General features: G+C 44.9%; 1 protein-coding gene across 2 annotated transcripts in view; it reads right to left on the bottom strand.

The window, feature by feature from the left end:
• Positions 1-23,057, bottom strand: part of lmbrd1 (LMBR1 domain containing 1) — a 237,771-nt gene that overhangs the window by 199,161 nt on the left and 15,553 nt on the right. For both annotated transcript variants that reach the window (XM_078213300.1, XM_078213298.1), the window contains exons 2-3: positions 18,350-18,526; positions 1,149-1,212 (exon numbers count right to left, since the gene is read on the bottom strand). In XM_078213300.1, coding sequence (XP_078069426.1) covers positions 1,149-1,212; positions 18,350-18,526 — 241 coding nt within the window. The remainder of the gene's footprint in view (positions 1-1,148; positions 1,213-18,349; positions 18,527-23,057) is intronic.

A 23,057-nucleotide genomic window follows, 5' to 3' on the forward strand; every position in this document is an offset into this window, starting at 1 on the left:
GATCCTACAGTGCAGAAGGAGGCTGTTCAGCCCATCTAGTTTGCACCGACTCTCTGACAGAGTATCTTACCCAGGCCCCAAACTAATAACCCCATGTATATATCCTAATCTCCCTACACATATTGGGACACTAAGAGGCAATAGAGCATGGTCAATCCACCTAACCTGCACATCTTTTGACCCTCTCGATCAACATCACTGAAATATATCATCTGGATGATTGCTGCATTTCTCGTCCATAAGAGCTTGCTTTGCACAAAACCGTCTGTTGCATCTCCTGCAACAGTGACGGTACTTCACAAGTACTTCATTGGCTTTAAAGTCCTATGGGACATCTTGAGGTCATGAAAGACGCTATATAAATGCAACTTTATTTTAATGCATATTTTGTCTCTTCTAACAAACTTCATTTCCTCTTACCCGTGTCCATATCCTACTCATCCTTGCCTCTGATCATAGCTGTAGTTTATATTTGAAATAATGTTCTTGTTGATTTCTTTATCCCTGTCATTATTCCTTGTTGTTGCCAATAGGCAACTACGGTACTTTTTATTCAATAAAATATACTTGTTTTGCAGTCTCCCAGGTACATCATTGAATCTTGTTCTGTTTGCTCACTCTTTTCTCAACCCCTCAAAAGGCTTCTTTTCTGAAGTTAACAGTCTCCTCGGACTCAAATCTCCTTCTAAATTCTACCATGTCACTGGTAACTACTAGCTAGTAATTCATCACTTTGATCGACACTTGACCATTTCATAACACTTAAGCCTAACACAGCTCCACCTCCACTATACAGCGATATATCATTTGAGTCACTGGTTATCAGAAACTGTTTGATTTGCCAGACATGCAGCAACAAAGAGCCAGTATAGGCAAAATCCGAATATGCTTATTCAAATCAAGTGAAGTTTCCGGATTACCTTTCAATGGTACAGTATTTGACAAGTTGGAAATAAGATCAAAAAAAAGAGAATTGTTTTGTGCACCAAGAATACTGCAGGAGGAAAGAACAGAGGATCCCCAAAACAAACATGTCTTCAAAATAACAAACATCAGAAATAGCCATTACAATTTTTCCTGAACTCGACCAAGGATTTAAGTTTGCTGCAAAATTCAATTTGCCACATTTCAAAGATCAGAATACCTACTGTAATATCCATACAGCACGGTGTCTTCAATATTCTGCCTTGTGATGTTATCTGCTGCCCAATCCTAAGAAAAAGCATACATGATGTTAGTGGGATCTATGTCTTTTGTTGAGATAAAAGTAAAGTTTATTTTCATTAGTCACAAGTAAGGCTTACATTAACACTGCAATGAAATTACTGTGAAATTCCCCTAGTCGCCACATTCTGGCGCCTGTTCGGGTCAATGCACCTAATCAGCACGTCTTTCAGATTGTAGGAGGAAACCAGAGCATGTGGAGGAAACCCACGCAGAAATGGGGAGAACGTACAAACTCCACACAGACAGCGAATCGAACCTGGGACCCTGGTGCTGTGCGGCAGCAGTGCTAACCACTGTGCCACTAGTTCCTATAAACAACAATGCAGTCTTTTACACCATCATAAAGTGGGCTTTTAGTATAATGATATAGTCAGAGTGTAATTTCAAACCTATGCAAAACCTAAAAATGGACCAAACTATCTTTAAAAAAAAATTGAAATGTGTTTTTCACATCTCAGGTGTCCCATATACATGTTTGCTTCATACATGAACAGCAAATTAAAAGGAGAGGGTCACTGAATTGCAATGTAAAATGTACCATTATTATTCTGTGTTACTGTATTTGATTTAAATTTTTGTTTCATTACTTGGAGTAGAACTGCAAATACTACAATTCTAATAATCTAGTTACGATCTAATATCTTAAAAGCTAATGCTGAATTATAATGAAGCAACATGTTCTACTGCACTGATGAACTTCTAAAGCTCCACCAATACCTTGGAACCACTCTATTCAGTTCATACATAAGCAAAGCTATTAGACTAGGGAAGGTGAAGAGATAGGTTTACAGTCCATTATTTGTTAAGAACAGCATGGTAATTTAATTTTTAAAAATTAAGTGCAGTTTTGAATTTTCTGTTTTGCAAGCAAACGTGGAGTTTAGTTATGATTCACCCTAACAGAACAAGTCTAGAAAAGGTAGAGATACAAAAGATTGCAACAAAAGACAGAAGGTGTCAGGTGCAATGGGAACCAGAGTAGATTGGAGAAAGTGAGATCATGTCATTCTTCCCCTTTTTTCTTTCATCCATTTCATTTTGTCCCTCATCAAATGTGACACCAATTAGTTCGATCACGTCCCAGAAAAGCGAACAGTGCAGTTAAGAGGTATTAAGAAGTATTTTGCTATTGCCAAGGTTTGAACCTGCAGGTGGAGGTGGAGGTTGAGTAATTTTAAAAGGATGCTAAAAAAAAAGTTATTACCCATGCTCTTTCCTATTCTTTGAATACAATATGTTCTCTCCACAGGTATCACCACAGCTGCTACAAAGGGTGAACACCTTAGAATTTACTGTTGTGATGTACGATTTGCTAACCATTTTAAATAAAATAAGAGAAGAAAGACAGTGGAGGTTTGGTAAATCAGGGGCAATTATATTTAAAGGAAAGGGAATACCAAAGTTCCTCTGTAATGTTACAATGGACAAAGTAACAGACAGGACAGACTCAGCAATTTTCGTTAAGACCACTGGAAAAGAAAATTGTGAACTGCAAACCTCCTCCTTTATATAGAAGTATGAATATGAGGAATTAAGGTTTCTTCACACAGCAATTTTACAGATCCAAGGTAAACGAGCCTTCAGGCTGCTTCTTCCAGTTCCCTGCATGTCACCATTGTTGTGCCTGCGCAGAGTCTGTTTTAATCCTTATACGGTGGACAAATAACTGCGAGTAGACGTCTTGTTAGTACAACCAATATTTATTTAAGACACACAATCAATAATCACCCACCCAACCAACAATAAGTTATCTTACAGAAAATACTAGAGTTCAAGTCCAATACAAGACCTTGACTTAACTTTGCGTGACTGGCAAGTACCCAAGCAGATATTGGCCTTTATCTGTGCGTTGATCTCGGTCATCCTCTGCGTAGTGTGGACCTTTGGTCTGGTCTGGCACTCTGGCTCTGGTCTTCCTTCCTTCTCGGGTATGGTGGCTCTCCTCGTGCTGGTCGCCGCTGGCGATGGTCACCGTTGTTGTAGCTCATTCATGGGGTCAGAGAGAGAGAGAGAGAGATTCTTGGTTGCGCAGCACCCTTTACACCCCGTTGGGTTTCGCGCCCCTTTTGGCCTTTGCCAATCAATCGGTCAGGACTTGGATCATCCTGATCGATGAAGTCCAATCGGGTGCTACCACACCAATCTCTGGGTGTGTCCCCAACACCATGTCTGCAGGTTCTGGGGGCACGTAGAATACACACCTCCCTCCCAAATAAGGGGTTACGGTGCCTCTATGTCTGGTAAACAACCCAGTTTGACCAGAAAATCTCTTTTGTCCTGGAGATGGCCCATATCCTGTGTATTCACCCGTCTGGGTTGCAGCCTGTTTATCTCTGTCTTTTAGGCTGCAGCCTGTCGTTTTAGTTCTTGCCCAATTGTCCCAGAGTGCTTTACACATCGCCATTTTAGATGGTCCATTTGGCCACAGTCCCCCCTTTGATCCTGAACACGAAGCGTGATGGATCACAAACTCAGGACCAGTATCTGTCAGGAATTCCCCAGTCACTCAACAGTCAAGTAAGGCCCAGGCATTGGCATGCACAGTAATACATTCCAACAACATATTCCAGAAGCTACAGACAACAGCCCTCTACAAATACAAACAACCATATATTCTAAACACCATTATTACAATAAGCTAATTACCCACAAATACAGACAATCAGATATTCCAAACACCATTATTACAATAAGCTAATTATAAACCAACATTCAAACAAACATTACAATAAAGTATTCGCAGATCTGAGGCACATTTTGGTAGTAGGATTTCCAATAGCTCATTAGCACAAATCGCAAAATGGCAGCCTTCCTGTAAACATTGCTCTCCTGAATTAGAGGGGACCATGGTTCAAGGGCGGACCCTACGTTCTGCCTCTGCGTGATCCTCTTTTTCCATCGGCTGAATGGGACTGTGAGGATGATTAGGTTTACCAGGGTGAACAAAATCAGTACTACCGCCAGGTGTGACATTGTGCGAACAAATGGATGGATTTGGATGTTTGAGCCCCAGTACCAAAGGTCATCCCACCAAGAGGTGACTTTAATTTCTTTAATCCTCCTTTTCACCTCTTGGGTCTGCTGTACTACGTTGGTGAAGGTTCTGTGGGCTGTAGCCAATTTTGCCCGAATCAGGTTCAATTCCTCTGGCAGGAGTTTTAGGCTTGTGTCATATTTCTCATGGTACTCCCCTAGAGTCTGTCGGAGCTCGTCAGTGGCGTTCAAATCTATCCTCTCCCTCTTATGAATGTCTATTAGTTGAATGAGGCCCACCCTGGCTGGTATGTCTGGTTTGATAGTAGTGTTAGTCATGTTACAATGTGTCGTGCCATACTGATATTGTTTCAGGGAGGTGGTGAGACAGTATCTCCCTGCTCCCTTGTAAGCCACCCGAGTTATGTCTGTGTCCAGGCTACGAGCTTCTACTGAGCAATTTAGGCTAGTGTTTGTTCTGAAGCCACACAGTGCATGCTCATTTAAGTAAACTGGGTACGGACATGCGATTGTTTCATCAGTTTGCTGACATCTGTCCAGAGTAGTGCCTATGAGCCTCCCTTCTTTCTCCACTGCGTATGGTAAAGTGCTGTCGTGCCCTATCCAGATATCCTCATGGATAATCCCTATATTCTCCACTTCAAAGACCCTCAGTCCGACCCGGTCGTCAGTGATTATGGGGAACCCCAAAATCATTCCCAGGGCTTTCCCTGGAGTCCCTTTGCAGTCGTCATTGAACCAGACTTTGGTCAACTGTCGCATCTGGCAGCCAGATAACTCGGAGTGTTTCTTACCCGTAAATAAGTGTTCCATCTGTTCGTCACTAATCCGAGACGGAACCTGTCCACTGCGTACCTGCTCTAGGTTTTCCCTTTGCTGTTCTATCATCCACTGTCCATATGCACTACATAAAGTCCGGTTCTGTTGTCAGTCATCCTCTAATTTTTCCCTGATAATTTGATTGATTGTCTTGGCGTGTCCTTCTAACACAGCTACCATGTGGCTGCTGGCTGTGTTCCCAGTCAGTTCCCTTCAGCATCTTGCTGATTGTCCTCATTGATGGAACTTAGTGTCTGTTTAACCTGTTGGGTCAGAACTCTAAGTTTATTGTCCAGGTCAACTAAATCAAGGGTGTTGATGGTTGCTACCCCTGCTCCGTATGCTGTGGCCATGTCATTGACTAACTCCCTCCTGGATCTTTCCTGTCTTTCATCCATTCCTACCTTCCATCCTAACAGTCTGCGAGTTAAGTGGAGGTATAATCTCAAGTTGGGGAGAGCACCACTCTGGCAATTGGGTCCCAGCTATATCCACCACCACAGGTACCAATTCGTGGTGGATGTTGTCATACAAGGTTTTCCCTGTGTGTTTTAGTATCAACCATTCTGTGGTCCAGGGGTGGCTTCAGGACAAATCGAGTGGGATGGGTCTGGGGTTGGCTTCAGCCCAGTTCTTATTTCATACAATGCAAAGTTCCCCTCTATGAGCGTCTCGGGGCACCGCTGCCTGAGCTCCAATCCTTTTTCTGGGCTGTTGGCCAGACATCCAATTTCAGGGCACCCATTATTTGAAAATCCCCACCAATCCCCTTCTATGCTGACACTCAGATAACATTCAGTTGAACTGCCATTTGGTTTTTTGCATACCAGCCACTGGTTGTTACACCCAAACATCTTCTCAGGGTGGACCCATAACACACCCTCCTCACATTCCCCCGCGTCAGGTGGGGCAAACCATAAATAACCTGGATACCACAAGTTCATCTTGCTTGGAATGTCCTGTGTGCTTATTCCGATGATGAGTCTGATGAGGTAGATTGTAGGTTGCATCTCTGTAATTGTCCGTCACTGTCCTGAGGAGATCAATGTAATTTCTGCTGTTATCGCATCTAATATTTGATGTATATACATATAAAGAACAAAGAACAAAGAACAATACAGCACAGGAACAGGCCCTTCGGTCCTCCAAGCCCGCGCCGCTCCCTGGTCCAAACTCGACCATTCTTTGGTATCTCTCCATTCCCACTCCATTCATGTGGCTATCTAGATAAGTCTTAAACGTTCCCAGTGTGTCCGCCTCCACCACCTTGCCCGGCAGCGCATTCCAGGCCCCCACCACCCTGTGTAAAATACGTCCTTCTGATATCCGTGTTAAACCTCCCCCCCCTCACCTTGAACCTATGACCCCTCGTGAACGTCACCACCGACCTGGGAAAAAGCTTCCCACCGTTCACCCTATCTATGCCTTTCATAATTTTATACACCTCTATTAGGTCACCCCTCATCCTCCGTCTTTCCAGCGAGAACAACCCCAGTTTACCCAATCTCTCCTCATAACTAAGCCCTTCCATACCAGGCAACATCCTGGTAAACCTCCTCTGCACTCTCTCTAAAGCCTCCACGTCCTTCTGGTAGTGTGGCGACCAGAACTGGGCGCAGTATTCCAAATGCGGCCGAACCAACGTTTTATACAACTGCAACATCAGACCCCAACTTTTATACTCTATGCCCCGTCCTATAAAGGCAAGCATGCCATATGCCTTCTTCACTACCTTCTCCACCTGTGACGTCACCTTCAAGGATCTGTGGACTTGCACACTCAGGTCCCTCTGCGTACCTACACCCTTTATGGTTCTGCCATTTATCGTATAGCTCCCCCTTACGTTAGTTCTACCAAAATGCATCACTTTGCATTTATCTGGATTGAACTCCATCTGCCATTTCTTTGCCCAAATTTCCAGCCTATCTATATCTAAATATATATATTTAAAGTGTCCATGCCCCCCTCTTTTTGTTTTTGAACACTCATTTGATAGTGGTATGGTCAGGAGGACCCAGGTATATCAAGTGTCGCTTGCATGTTGTAATTTTTTTATTCTAATTGCGGAGCACTATGGAGCAATTTTTTGTTCAGATCGATGAGTAGACGAGTCATGGGGTTGTCAGAAAGAGCTTATTTAACTGGACAGCAAAATCAAGGCTGCCGGTTTTAGTCCAGCAGCAGTCACCATTAACTATAAGGATTCGAACGGCACTGAAGTCGGTCTGTAAGGACCTGAAAAGATGTCTGTTCTATAAGTGTGTTGGAGTTTGGAGGCCTGTAAAATTTAGCACAAATGCCTCTAAGAGTTGAAAATGTGTCCCTTTAACATTAGGGGTAAAGAGACGGCCCTTCTATCATTAGAACACTGGAAATAAAATTCTCAGTGTCACTTGGGAACGCAGAGCAGCTGCATATTGTACCAGGCTTTTGCACTGTAAGAGTTTTGTTTATTTCATTTCCTGTTGAGAATGTAGCTCAGTCGCCTTGAAGATTTTAAAATTTATCACAGTTGCCTCAATGACGTTAAAATTTAGCATAGCTGCCTTGAAGATATAAAATGTGGCATAGCTGCCCAAAGATGTGTATAGTTGGCTTAATGCTGTCTTAACTAGAGAAAAATGGCGAAAGAGCTGGCGTCGGATTATATAAATAACCTGGTTAATCGTACTAGCAGTATACAACTGCTTGTAAGTGGGTGCTTCCATTAGAGGTTCTTGTACCTTGCATTGGTCGGTACTGTCGGCTGAATTTCATCATCTGGAGCACCTTAGATTCCTTCATTCAGCATTTTTGTTAACCAATTGCCCAACAGAGATTCATCTTCTGAATCATTTGTCTCATGGGACTCCATCATTATCTCCTCACCTGGCTTCCATACCCATGTCTGTTCGTTGGACTGCACTGTGGGGTCTGCGTTTGAATCAGGGTTCAGGAGTCCTTCATCCTCGTGTCCCAGTCTAATTAATCTATGCGTCTGGTCCCTTATCCATGTGGGGGATGCAGCATCGGGTGAGCCCATCAAAATAACCCGGTGTCATTTAGTCAGGGCCTCACTGTTGGGTCTGGGGCTGTTAAGGCTAATGTTTTTGGGAGAATCCATAATGCTGAGAGGGCCGATATCGCGCCAGTCCTCTAGGGTGCGCAAGTCTCCTGTTATGTCTGGGTCAATCAGTACCCCTAGGGGCACTTCAGGTGTGGACGAGGCACTGGGCTGTAGTGTGGTAGGGGTAAGGGTCTGGTCTGAACCTGAAAATGGATGAGAAGATGAGAAAATACATTTCCTGGGTGAGGCCATTCCGGTCGCCTAGTGTCATCCTCCCCTATCTCTAATGAGAGATGGTGGAAGTGATTATTCTGAGACCCGTAAGCTTTCAGTTGGTTGACGTGGAACCAACCAGTTTTCCCGTTGGCGATTAGGACTTTATACACTGAGGGGCTTATTTTGTCGGTGATGGTGTGCGGACCTGCATATCTCGGGGACAAGAAAGAACTGGGGTTGTAGAGGGAAATCATCACCTGCTGGCCGACTGTATATTCTACCGGGTGTACCCTTTCATCGAAATATGCCTTGCTCTGTTTCTTTTTAACTCCTAATCAGACAGCCAAGGCTAACTGGGCTGCTTTAATGTTTTCGGTTATCTGCTGGATGGCTTTCTCGTGGGTGAGCGCTGTGATAGCAGGCTCAGTTAAGTCAAATCCCAATAAATATTCAGCTCCCCTCATAAGTCGGCCAGTCATTAATGTGTGGGGGGTGAATCCAGTAGAACTGGAAACGGTGTTACGTACCATCATGAGGGCAAAGGGAAGTACTGTATCCCATGTCGTGTTCTTTTGCTGCACTGTCTTTCTAATGATCCCTTTTAGCGTTCGGTTCATGCGCTCTACGATTCCACTGGATTGTGGATGGTAGGCGATGTCGAATTTCTGCTTGATGCCAAACATAGCCATAACATTCTGCATCACCCGCCCAGTGAAATGTGTTCCTTGGTCGGACTCTATGCTGCAGGGAAGACCCCATCATGTAAACACCTGCTGGGCTAATATCTTTGCGGTGGCCTTAGCTGTGTTGGATCGAGTGGGGAATGCCTCGACCCATTTGGTGAAAGTGTCTATTATTACCAGGATGTATTTAAATCCATTCCTAAATGGCGGCAGTGGGCCGATATAAGCAATTTGGAGATTTGTCCAGGGGCCTTCTACTGGGCGTGTGTGTCTCAGCTCCGCTTTCCTGGCATACCTATCGGGGTTGTTTTGGGCACAAATTAAACAATTATCGATGTAATGGGCAACATCATCATGCAGTTCGGGCCACCAACATAATTCTTTTAATCACTCGATTGTTGTCTCTATGCCCTGATGGCCATGTCCGTCATGGTACTGGTAGATGAGCTGATTTCTGTCCTGGGTAGGGACTACGTATGTGCCTGCCTTTAATATCAAACCATCCTGAATCTGTATTTTGTCCTTCCATTTCTCATATGGGGCTGGGTAGACTCTGTCCAAAATTTGTTTTAGGGAACTGTCAATGCGCTGCGCCTGGACCAGGTCAGCTATATTAGTTTGGCAAATGGTCACAGCGTTTACTTGCTCTCCTACAGGTGGCTGCCAAAACTGTCCCGTACGAGCACCGGCTTTGGCGAGTGCATCAGCTTTACGGTTACCAGGTGGGGGTCCTATGGTGGCTTCTGACCTTAATAATCCCATATATGCGCCCTTCGGTGGCCTGCAGAATGTATTTGAATAAGGGGGCTGATGGAAGGGGCTTTCCGTCCGCGGATACGAAGCCTCTGGCTTCCCATAACGGTAGGAACTCAGTCAGGCTGTTGCACACGTACATACTATCGGAGTGTATGTTGGCGGGGGTTGGAAATAGTCTGGGTGACTCACTACGTATGCGACTGCTGCTAGTTTGGCAGCTTGAGCATCAAATGGCTGGGTCGTTTGAGAGCGAGTTCTATTAGTGGCCGTCCCTGTTGATTTTCTACATAAATGCCACATCCTGTGATTCTGGTCCCATTCTCTATGGTGGATGAACCGTCTACATAAATTCTCATGGCTGAGTCTGTCCATTGGGTGGCTGTTTGTTTTGTCCCCGATTGTCTCTCCTGTTGTTTTGGGATAAACGGACCTGTGGGGTCCTTTGTGGCTATAACCTGACACTCATGCGGATCTCCCCCATAATTTAAATTATCTGCCAGGAATGTGGGCACTTTAGTTCGCTATACAGTGATGTCCCTACCCTGCAGTAGTAGTGTCCAACGGGCAGCGTGGACCTGGCTTACTGAGCCGTCTTTAAGACAGCCATCCAGCAGAAGCTGGGTTGGGGTGTGTTCAGTGAGGACGGTTATTGGGTTCAGTCCGGTGATATCGGCGAAATGCTGCACGGCCCAAAATACCACGAGCAGGTGTCGTTCACACCCGGAGAAGCCTTGTTCGACCGTGTCTAATACTCGTGGTCTACCATGTCTTTCCTGTAATAATTCTGCTGAAAGTGTGTGGTCGGTGGCTGCAACTTCTAAGGCGTCTGGTAGATCTGGGTCAGGGACTAGTAAGGCTGGCGCTGTGGCGAGGGCACGCTTTAAATCGGTTACTGCAGCTGTGTGCTGCACAGTCCACTTCCAGGTTGCGTTTTTCTTTAGCAATTCGGAAAGTGGGGCTGCCTTGGTGGCGAAGCCATCTATATGGTTCTGACAGTACCCTACTAGACCTAGGAAAGGTCGGAGGGCACTCGCATCTCGGGGCAGTGGGAGGTGCTCTATGTTATATGTTCCTCTTTGGTGTTAGTCTGTAACAATAAATCATCTACATATTGGACCAAGCACTCGGGTCGGGAAAACTTTTCTAGCCCGGTAGCTAGTCACCTGTGAAAGATGGACGGGGAATTATGGAAGCCCTGTGGTAGGCAAGTACAAGTGTATTGCTGTCCTTGGAAGGTAAAGGCAAACTTGTACTAACAAGACCGGTTTAAAGGGATGAACCAGGAGCCGTTACTAATATCTAGTACCGTAAAAAACTTTGCCTGGGCTCCCTGTCTCATCATGGTGACGGGGCTTGTGGCTACTGTGGGGGCCGTGAGTGGGGTAACCTTATTTAATTCCTGGTAGTCAACTGTTAACCTCCATGATTCATCTACCTTCTTCACAGGCCATATCGGCGCATTATTTGTGGATGGCACTCGTCTCAACACCCCCTGCTGTAATAGACTATCAATTACTTTGGCCACCTCACCCTCTGCCTGTCTGGGGAAACCGTATTGGCTCTGTGGTTTCGGATCCGGCCCTTCAATTAACACCTCCCCAGGTATCTGGCCACAATCATGTTTATGCCGTGCAAACACCCCATTGTTTCTTTGAAGCACCTCCCTGATGGCTGGATCACTGCTAATCGTTAAGGGATCAAACCAGAATTCCCCTATTGTGCTAACCCTATTAGCATATGTCCCGACTGAAATGATCGATGGCGCTCTGCTAATCGTAGCCATCTGCCAAATGCATCGAATAGATGGATCGAATGAAAGAAAACATTTATTCATATAATTGGACCCCAGGATGTGTTCAGCGCTCGGGGGAAGGTCAACTAACACCACCGGATGGTCACACACCATGTTACCTGGACGGACCAGTACAGGGCTTGTAATGCGTCCCTCCTGCATGTGTCCTGTGAATCCACTGAGTGTAATTGTGCCCGTAGTTGGCCATGGGATGTCTGTTTTTAATTTTAATACATTCAGGGTAGTTCGGGAGCCTCCGGTATCCCAAAGGAATTCTACGAGGTGGCCTCTTACCTCGCCATTAACTAGGGGTCTCCCTACACTATCCCATCAGGTGCTACAGATCCAGGTTGGGGAGGCCGGGCACTGGCAATCTAGGGTTCCATAGGCGGGGACAGTTGGATACAGTGATGGGCTCGTGCTTACGGTATGCATGGGGTGACCGGGACCTTCCATCGGTGGTGGGCAGTGTTCTCTCTCATACCTAGGAGCTGCCCTAACTGGTGGAGCCGGTGGTCCTGGTATTCTCGGGGACCGTGTATTTGATGGCGGGGGTCTCCTACAATCTTGGGCGAAGTGTCCTGGCTGCCCGCAATTAAAACATGTCCCTCTATCTCTCCCCGGGGCTGCTGTGTAAGGTGGAGCTGTACCTCTCTGGTATTGGTGATCCCTCTACCCTCGTTTCTCCATACTGGACCCTGGCTCGCCCTCATCGGAAGCATTCTCGCCTCCCTTTCTGACTGTGACATTGGGGCTCCCTGAACTTCCTGTAACCAGACTCGAGCTGAGCGTCGGAGAACCCAGCTTCATTGTGTGTGGTCTCTGCGGGGTCAAAATTAGCGCCGGCTTTCTTGCCTTCCTCTGTGGTGTACGAGACTAATGTCCGAGCCCATTTGGATGAATCAGCCTCATTTAATCTAGCCCTATCTAATTCCCCATATACTCCTGTGAAGTGGATCCATAAACGACCGGCAAAGGCAGTCGGGTGTTCCTCTGTCTACATTTATTTAACCCATCTACAGGATCCCCTTTATTAAACCCTACCACGGTCAATGTCGCTTCCTTAATTTCGTTTAAGGTTCCTTCCTCGACATTTTGAGGGACTGGCAGGGCAGACCGTACAGACTTGCTTAAGCACATGACTATCAGCTTCACCTCTTCCCTTTCATCTAGCCCATGCATTATCTTCTGCTGCCTAACATCCTCAAAGAAATTGTGTGGATCAGCCGAAGGCTCAAATTGTGATTTTATTTGTGATTTCGGCCAATTGTGCCACCATAAACAGGGTTGTATATGTAACAGCTGGGGCCTGCGACTCTCCTACCCGACGTTCAGTCATCACTGGGCGCATCGGTACTGGAGGTGAATCTGGGGGCGCAGTGGGTAGGACTTCCCCTGGGAAAGATGGTGGTGGACCCCAATCCTCGGTTTGCGTAACGTAAAGGCAAATTTATTACATCTGGGCAATTTTCAAACCCAGTATGAGAAAGCCTACCAAGACACCCAGCGCTATCCCACCTGGTAGTCTAGAATTCTCCTTTAACTCTCCCCAATCCGCGTTCTCTATCTCCTCTTCCTCTACTGTCCCGAAGGTTCACATAAATCCATTCTGAACCGATAATAGGGATTCCAGCCATGAAATTTCTCGCTGGCATTTGGAGTGGTCAGCGGTTGCCTGTCTCTGTTCCTTACTGGCTTGATGTAGCGATTTTATTGCCGCCTGGAGATCAGTGCACTTAGCTTCCAATCGTGCTACTGCCTGCTCGGCTTCACCTTTGGCCAAGACAGCGCGCTGGGCGTCTTGGTAGGCTCTCTCATACTGGGTTTGAAAATTACCCAGATGGAATAAATTTGCCAGGTTGGTTCTCCTTAATTCATCCACCTCTCTGCTCTATCCTCTCCTGCTGTTGTTCCTTTAGTTTCTTAATCTCCTTCTCCTCCTGTGCTCGCTTCGATTCCTCCAGTTCCTTACGAACTGTGTTTAATTCTTTTTCTGTTCCTAACAGCTGTCCTAAGCAGCTCACAATGGCAATTTCTTTCTCACTTTTGTCTGCCCGTTTTCCCTGAACTTTCCTTAGATCATCCCAATACTTCTGCCCTCGGGATCCCGGTCCCGTCTCAGTATTGGCACAAGATCCTGCCCATAGGGGCCACCCTTTCTTCTTACTAAATTCCATGATTTTTGCTTCCCATACGGGACACTTCTCTGTCTCTGTGCTGTTTCCTGCCATTCTATATTCAATGACAAGGGGTAGGGAGTTGATCGGCCTGCAGGTACGACTTTGGGCTATGTTCCGGTCCTAATCCCTCCGGATTCTAATGCAAACCTACAGAGTGTACCATATCCTCCTTGTCAGTAACAATGCATGCACAATAAACAATTTCCCGAAAGCAGTTATTTGTCCAATAAGGAGTTTACACCTGTTGGCTCTGAGTTTTAAATAATCGTTCAATATAGATTCTGCGGGATTCGATATCGGAGCAACAAAGTTACTTCTTGTCGATGTCCGGCGGAGTCGCCAATTGTTGTGCCTGCCGCACAGTCTGTTTTAACCCTTATACGGTGGACAAATAACTGCGAGTAGACGTCTTGTTAGTACAACCAATATTTATTTAAGACACACAATCAATAATCACCCACCCAACCAACAATAAGTTATCTTACAGAAAATACTAGAGTTCAAGTCCAATACAAGACCTTGACTTAACTTTGCGTGACTGGCAAGTACCCAAGCAGATGTTGGCCTTCATCTGTGCATTGGTCTCAGTCATCCTCTGTGTCATCTGGTCTGGCACTCTGGCTCTGGTCTTCCTTCTTTCTCGGGTGTGGCGGCCCTCCTCGTGCTGGTCGTCGCTGGCAATGGTCACCATTGTTGTAGCTCGTTCGTAGGGTGAGAGAGAGAGATTCTTGGTTGCGCAACACCCTTTATACCCCGTTGGGTTTCGCGCCCCTTTTGGCTTTTGCCAATCAATCGATCAGGACTTGATCATCCTGATCAATGAAATCCAATCGGGTGCTGCCACACCAATCTCTGGGTGCGTCCCCAATGGCCATGTCTGCAGGTTCTGGGTGCACATAGAATACACACCTCCCTCCCAAATAAGGGGTTACGGTGCCCCTATGTCTGGTAAACAACCCAGTTTGACCAGAAAGTCTCTTTTGTCCTGGAGATGGCCCATATCCTGTGTATTCACCCGTCTGGGTTGCAGCCTGTTTATCTCTGTCTGTTAGGCTGCAGCCTGTCATTTTAGTTCTTGCCCAATTGTCCCAGAGTGCTTTACAAACCTCCATTTTAGATGGTCCACTTGGCCACACCATTAAGCCAGCAGAGTTATATTCATCGACAAAACATTTCACAGTCTGAAAACATAAAATAGATTCGCTCCTTTCAAGTTTAAGGGCCCTAAGTTATCAGGATAGGTTCAAAGATACAGTTTTTGTTTAAAATCAAAGATTTAGAAGAGATTTGATTAAGATCGTGAACACTTGGTCCAGTGTTATTGATGCTCAGTAACTTTGAGAGGATTATGAGATGCAGTACAAGTTATATAATTAAAATACATACTCAAAAGTACAACTTTTCACAGAGAATCAACTGTCACAGAGACGTTGATGGCAACTGCACAAAGTGCAATCATGCAAAAGGGCACTGGATTAATTCCTGAGCATGGCACAGGTGTTAGTATGTTATTGGAGGTTGAATCACTCAGTAACCTGGTCTCTTGAAAGTTATTTGATTTTTTTGGGTGGGGCTGGTTAAGAAATTCCCCATGTTTTCCTAAATTGTTTTTTTTTGTTTTTGTTTCTCTCCCAGCTGTCTTGAGGGTTGGGGTGGTATTGGTAGGAGGAAAACGTGATGAGTGCAAGTGGTACAAATGACGGGTCATGCCAAGTTAAAACGGGCTAAACAAGCCAGCCATCATTTTTATATGTCCGTGTACATGTGCCTATGTTTCCTGAGAATAACCAACTACTTGCCAGTCATTACATCAATGGGGCCACATAAACTGATCCATTTGTGGGTGAAAACGAGTTATAAATCCACTGTATAACCTGACCTTTAAACGTGTGGTAATAACAATGGCCTCGAGAGTGGTCTTTAAGAAGGCAATACTTCAACAGATCACTGGTTGCGTACTGGAATTCTGGGAAAACTGAAAAATGTATAGAAAGACAGGATAAATGACTCAATGGCCGGTATGCACCAACTGAATACTTATCAAGGTGAAGAGGATAAATACGTTATTCTGCCCTTTAACTAAAGGAGAAATTCCGAGGCTTCCCTATGGAGACCATTTGTAATGCAAAGTTGAAAAAGGGAATTTTTAAGTCTCTAACAAGCAGATCAGACATCACTCACTGATTAAATATCTGACTACTAAAGTACCTGTGTTCATCCAAATTGACTCTTACTGCAGAACAAATCACTTCAGTTGTTCAAAATGTATAAAATATTTTGCTTTAAAGATTAATTCAAACCTGATTTGATCCAGACTCAAGTACAAAATCAGCCTCACATTCCAGCACAATACTATGTTTGAGATGCCGTATTTTGGATAAGACATTAAACAGAAGCCCAGCACGCTCCCTCAGAAGGGAAAGGGAGTTCTCTCCAATGCCCTCACCAATATTTATCCCTTAACAAACATCACTAAAAAAACCTAATCATTGGATCACTGCTGTTCTGTGCCCTTGCTGTGTGCAGATTGGCAGCTGCATTTCTCTACATTGTTATTGTGACTATATTTCAAGTAGACTTCATCAATTGTAAAACACTTTGGGACACCCTAAGGTTGTGCAGGATACAAACTCTCTCTCTTTCTCTACCAATGCTAGCAGAGGACGGGAGGAAAATATCAATGCTAAATGATGCCTAATAAATAGCGTTGCCTGCAAGTGGGGCAGCATTGTTCGAGATGGGACAAAACCAGGTAAAGGCAGCAAGATTCATAGAATTCTACGTTCTTTTTGTGTCATGCTATAAAGACAGGCACCCAAGATCACATTCTGACCCTGTGCAGTGACAACCATAACAAAAACACTTTGCAATGTGTCTGATGGGCCATTTTTTAAAAATTGTAAACAGTCAGTCAAAAATAATTGGCAACATAAACACTTGACAGTGGATTGCATACAAATGAACAAACGTTCACCATTTGCTGGGGCAAAGTAGACATTGCAGAACAGAGAGAACCCTCTGTTATTAAACTGAAGTTGAGTTGTCCGCATGGGATGCTTCTGACATGCGATTTCACATTACACAAATATCTGCAACCTAAGACAATACTTTGGTCTTACTAGGAAAGAAGAATTCTGACTTTTTATTTATGCAGTATATTTGGGCATTTTCACTTTATTTCAGTTTTTTTAGCATTTTTCTTTTTACCTTTAATGCTACTTGATTAAGATTCCTAATTAAATTATGTAAATTGCTGATAAGCCTATACAACTATTTGTGTGAACTGTCAGTACCTTATTAACACATTTAACATCTTAGAATGTATCAATTTAACAAAGAGAAACATATCATGTATGCTTGATAATTAATTGTCAGAGAATAGCTTAAACAGGGGTTGCACTGCAAATCAATTTACGTTAACTATCCTCAATGGTGAAAAATACCACTGGCAAATTGCCAATTGAGCAGAATAGAGAAGAGAATGTGTACTCAAAGGTGATGCTGAGGTACCACGTTGACTTTATGCTAATTGAAGAAGCATCCTGTAAATGTAACACTTTAAGCTAGCTGTAACTGTCAAAAAGGATGATCACAAAATGTCTGGTAAGAAGTCTCACAACACCAGGTTAAAGTCCAACAGGTTTATTTGGCAGCACTAGCTTTCGGAGCCTCAAGCTCCTTCTTCAGGTGAGTGAGGACTTGTGTTCACAAACAGGGCATATAAAGACACAAACTCAATTTACAAGATAATGGTTGGAATGCGAGTCTTTACAGGTAATCAAGTCTTAAAGGTACAGACAATGTGAGTGGAGAGAGGTTAACCTGGTGTTGTGAGACTTCTTATTGTGTTTACCCCAGTCCAACGCCGGTATCTCCACATCACAAAATGTCTAACCGCTCTCCAAAATGTCAATGTCCCTGCAGTAATACCAATCACATTTGGTACTATTCTTCCTTTGTAACACATCACATAAATGAGTGCTCGCATACAACATTACTAATGAACACTATCTGCAACCAAATATGTATAAAGCGACTGGAAACAACAGATTGATCAAGTTTCCATCTTCATTCAAACCCACAGAACAGGACCTCAAAATGGTCAACGGTTTTTCTCAGAGGAATGGCTAAAGCGATCCACAATGGCAACATCATGCATCTGGACACAAGGTTTGAGGTACTGCAAATATTCCTCGATTATTCCATAATGTCTTTCTCTGCCCGCCACCACCCACCCCTTCACATCCCACACTGTTAACTTGCATGTAGAAACTGCATAAATGAAGTCATACTCACTATGTGCTTACAAAATACTCCAAAATTCAAGGGGGCGATAATTAAATTATTTTACAAGTTGAAGGCAAACCTGCAAAAATCTATAGAGACACACTTTCCATCTGTCAACTAATTTCCTACCAAGTATAACTGCTGCGGAAAATAAATTTTCCTCCTCTATAAATTAAACCTCTTCTGCAAGCACCAGGAACTAAAACTGCATGTTAGTAATAATTCCTGTAGAACTAATAGCTTAAGTATTTCACTGTAAAAATTATATTTTCAGAAAAGTATTTGAATCACTGCACAGTTTGAATGTCTATGGTAGTGATCTTTACTTTAGCTTCAATTTGTACAGTACCTTGTAAGACCCTCTGGAGTCTTTCATATAAGAAACAAGGAATATGTCAACAGGTAGCAGGGATGAAGTGATCAGTGCAACAGCGAGTGCACAAATAGCAGTTATGGTGGAGACAACCTCGCTTTCTTGTTGACTCTGGTATCGACGGATATACGTCCAGCAAAACACTAAAATTGCCTAGAAGACACAAAAATTAGAAATTAATGGACATGATCACTTCTGACTAAACCATAACCTGCACTGTTAGCAATATATTAGCAACTGTTTTTTTCCCCAAAGGACAAGCGCAAACAAACTTAACAAAAATTCTAAATGCCCACTGGGACCTTGTTAAAAAAATAAATTATGACAGCATTAAAATTAAACGCAAAATCGTTTTAAGACAGAGTTGATATTTGGTGGGGAAAGACTCAATGTGCAATAGTAGAAGGACATTCAAACAATTTCAGAACCAAACTTGGGCTTGTTACAAACAGATAGTGATGCAATGTAATTTAATTTTGCAAAGATTTGGCAAACCGAGAGCGGGAACTCAACATCCTCCATGTGGTAATATCACTGGACTAGTAATCTAGAGGCCCTGGCTAATGCTCTGGAAGTAAAGATTCAAGTCCGGCCACAGCAGTTGTGGCACGTGCACGCGCACAGCCAACCCCGGCACGCGCGCGCACAGCCAACCCCGACACGCGCGCGCACAGCCAACCCCGACACGCGCGCGCACAGCCAACCCCGACACGCGCGCGCACAGCCAACCCCGACACGCGCGCGCACAGCCAACCCCGACACGCGCGCGCACAGCCAACCCCGACACGCGCGCGCACAGCCAACCCCGACGCGCGCGCGCACAGCCAACCCCGACGCGCGCGCGCACAGCCAACCCCGACACGCGCGCGCGCACAGCCAACCCCGACACGCGCGCGCACAGCCAACCCCGACACGCGCGCGCACAGCCAACCCCGACACGCGCGCGCACAGCCAACCCCGACACGCGCGCGCACAGCCAACCCCGACACGCACGCGCACAGCCAACCCCGACACGCGCACAGCCAACCCCGACACGCGCACAGCCAACCCCGACACGCGCACAGCCAACCCCGACACGCGCACAGCCAACCCCGACACGCGCACAGCCAACCCCGACACGCGCACAGCCAACCCCGACACGCGCACAGCCAACCCCGACACGCGCACGCGCACAGCCAACCCCGACACGCGCACGCGCACAGCCAACCCCGACACACACAAACGCGTTCCTTACACAAAGGTATAGTAGCATATGCCAAATGACGACATGTTAGATACAGGTGAGACATATTGCTCTATGAAAGACAAGTGTGAAATGTACACCTGAACTAACAATTGAAGGAAGCTTTTAGTATATGTTTTAGAGCACTCCAGAGTAAAATAAACCCATTATTGTTCAGTGCACCAGTGTGTGGTATAAACCAAGATAAAAGCACCCATAAAAGGTTTAATGATGCACGATATATCATTGCAGATTAAATCTCGTGTAGCTTGAAACAGTTATGTGGCTAATTAGGCTGCTGGTATTTGCTGTGGGTTTAAAGCATTCATTATTTGTGCACATTTAAATTCTAAGAAAACAGCTCTAATAATTAGACTGTTATTTCAAGTATAAAACTATATTTTGTAGTACAAATTGTTCAACTGCGCTTGCAATGGTTCAGCACAAGTCAGTGGGGTTAGGAAAAGTACAAGTGCAGATGCCTTAAACTTTAGTGACTTAAATACTGCATTCAAAATCTCTTGCTCCTCCTTCTCTTCTCTCATTCCCACTTTAATGTTGAAGAAGTGTTTGGATTCTTTTGATCCTCTTCCCTGGATGCAGTTATTCCATTTTGTAACTGCATTTTCTGTTTTACTTTGTGCTCTCGCTCATTCTCCCCCCGCCCCTCCCCCCCCATCTCCCTTAGTTTATTTCCCTCATTCAACCCAATTGCTAGATCCATTCCTTCATACTTCCTTTACTCGTCATTGTTGTTTGCCACCTTAGTTATATCCATACTTTAATAACTAACACATTCTCTCTCCCTTCAGTTCTGCTGAAGAGCCAAAAGGACGAGAAACATTAACTCTGCTTTCTCTCCTCACAGGATGTTGCTTTTCCAGTATCCTTCATTCTTCTATTACTGTTTCTCCTTGGTCTGTATTTACTGCTCTTTTTTTGCCCCCCCCCCTCCCACAATCTATCCCCTGCATTTTGCAATCCAACACCTGTCATTATAATCTCTCTTCCTTACATTTCATGCGCCTTCCAAGTTACTCTTAATTTTTCTTCCCCGGTCCAAAAATTTATTTGCTCCTTCTCTTCCTTAATTCTGCCATCTTCCAATTTATCCTTTAAATATCTTTTAGCTAATCCGCTTTTTCCATTATTCTCAATTTCTTGCCCACTTTGCACTCTCACTTTTTGTACCCTCCATAAATAAAATCCCTTCAGCCTGGCTCCATGCATGTGCTCCCTTCCTGAAGGTCCAATACATCTTGACATGTGGCTCAGTAGATAATACTCTTTCCTTGGAGTTAGTGTGGTGGGCTCCAGTTTTGCTTCAGAAAAATTCCTACCTAATCCAGCCTGACACTTGAACACTGTGCTGACTGAAAGCTGCATTGTTGGAGAGGCCAGCTTTCAAATGGGCCCGTAATCTGCCTCATCAGGTGAACATAAAAGATCACAATATTATTCAATAAAGAGCAGGAAGCTCCTCTAATATCCTGGAAACATTTACCAGTCAATCAGCCATTAAAACAGATCATTTGATCATTAAATAATAGAGGTCAAACGAGTCCCTGGCTTGTGACCAACAGAAATGGAGAAAGTTCATTCGGAAAGGCACCAAACACACTAACAGACTTCAACATAACATGCAGAGACCAAGTCAAGGTGTCAGAGTGTGTGCACAAACCTCCCAACAACTCATCTCCTCGAAACTCCAAGCACCACCTAACCCACAAATGGTAGTCTGCAGATAGCACATTGGACTTATCAACTATCTAAAACCCATCGAACTGGAGTGGAAGCAAGTCATCCTCAATCCTGAGTCGAAGAAGAAAAACGACATTCGAACATGGAGCGGGAGGAGGCCATTCAACTCCTCGAGCCTGCTGTGACTTTTAATAAGATCATGGCTGACCTGACAGAAACCTTAAATCGGCACTCCGCTGCACCCATTAACCTATCATAAGAACATAAGAAATAGGAGCAGGAGTAGGCCATCTAGCCCCTCGAGCCTGCCCCGCCATTCAATAAGATCATGGCTGATCTGACGTGGATCAGTACCACTTATCCGCCTGATCCCCATAACCCTTAATTCCCTTACCGATCAGGAATCCATCCATCCGCGCTTTAAACATATTCAGCGAGGTAGCCTCCACCACCTCAGTGGGCAGAGAATTCCAGAGATTCACCACCCTCTGGGAGAAGAAGTTCCTCCTCAACTCTGTCTTAAACCGACCCCCCTTTATTTTGAGGCTGTGTCCTCTAGTTTTATCTTCCTTACTAAGTGGAAAGAATCTCTCCGCCTCCACCCTATCCAGCCCCCGCATTATCTTATAAGTCTCCATAAGATCCCCCCTCATCCTTCTAAACTCCAACGAGTACAAACCCAATCTCCTCAGCCTCTCCTCATAATCCAAACCCCTCATCTCCGGTATCAGGGGCTTGGAGCTCCGAAAGCTTGTGTGGTTTTTGCTACCAAATAAACCTGTTGGACTTTAACCTGGTGTTGTTAAACTTTTTACTGTGTTTACCCCAGTCCAACGCTGGCATCTCCACATCTTGCAGATAGTGGACAGGCTTTGAGGAGTCAGGAGGTCAGCAGGTTTCCTAGCCTTTGACCTGCTCTTGTAGCCGCAGTATTTATTTTAGTGCAGGTTCAGTTTCTGGTCAATGGTAACCCCAAGGATTTTGATAGTGGGGAATACCAGGGGGCGACGGTTAGATCCATCTGTTGGAAATGGTCATTGCCTGGTACTTCTGTGGCGCAATTGCTACTTGCCACTTGTCAGCCCAAGGCTGGTTGTTCAGGTCTTGCTGCATTTGGACATGGACTACTTCAGTATCTGAGGAGTTGCAAATGGTGCTGAACATTGTGCAGTCATCAGTGAATATCCCCATTTCTAACCTTATGATGTAGGAAGGTCATCGATGAAGCAGCTGAAGGTGGTTAGAGTAGGACACTCCCCGAGGAACTCCTGCAGTGATCCTGGAGCCGAGATGATTTTCCTCCAACCACTACAACCATCTTCCTTTGTGCCAGGTATGACTCCAACCAGGTGAAGGTTTTCCCCTGATTCCCATTGACTCTAGTTGTGTTAGGGCTCCTTGATGCCAGACCCAGTCAAATGCTGCCATGATGTCAAGGATAGTACTCTCACCCCACCTCTGGCTTTCAGTTCTTTTGTCCATGTTTGAACGAAGGCTGTATTGAGGTCAGGAGCTGAGTAACCCTAGCAGAACCCAAACTGAGCATCCATGAGCAGGTTATTGCTAAGTGTCACTTGTTAACGATCCCTGCCATCGCTTCACTGAGGATTGAGAGTAGACTGATTGAGCAGTAATTGGCCAGGCTGGATTTGTCCTGTTTCCTGTGTACTGCACATACCTGGGCAATTTTCTACATAGCCAGGTAAGCGTCGGTGTTATGGCTGTAGTCGAACAGCTTGGCTAGGGTTCAGCAAGTTCTGG

The sequence above is a fragment of the Mustelus asterias genome, chromosome 5 (genome assembly GCF_964213995.1).
Source record: "Mustelus asterias chromosome 5, sMusAst1.hap1.1, whole genome shotgun sequence".
Classification (NCBI taxonomy): Eukaryota; Metazoa; Chordata; class Chondrichthyes; order Carcharhiniformes; family Triakidae; genus Mustelus; species Mustelus asterias.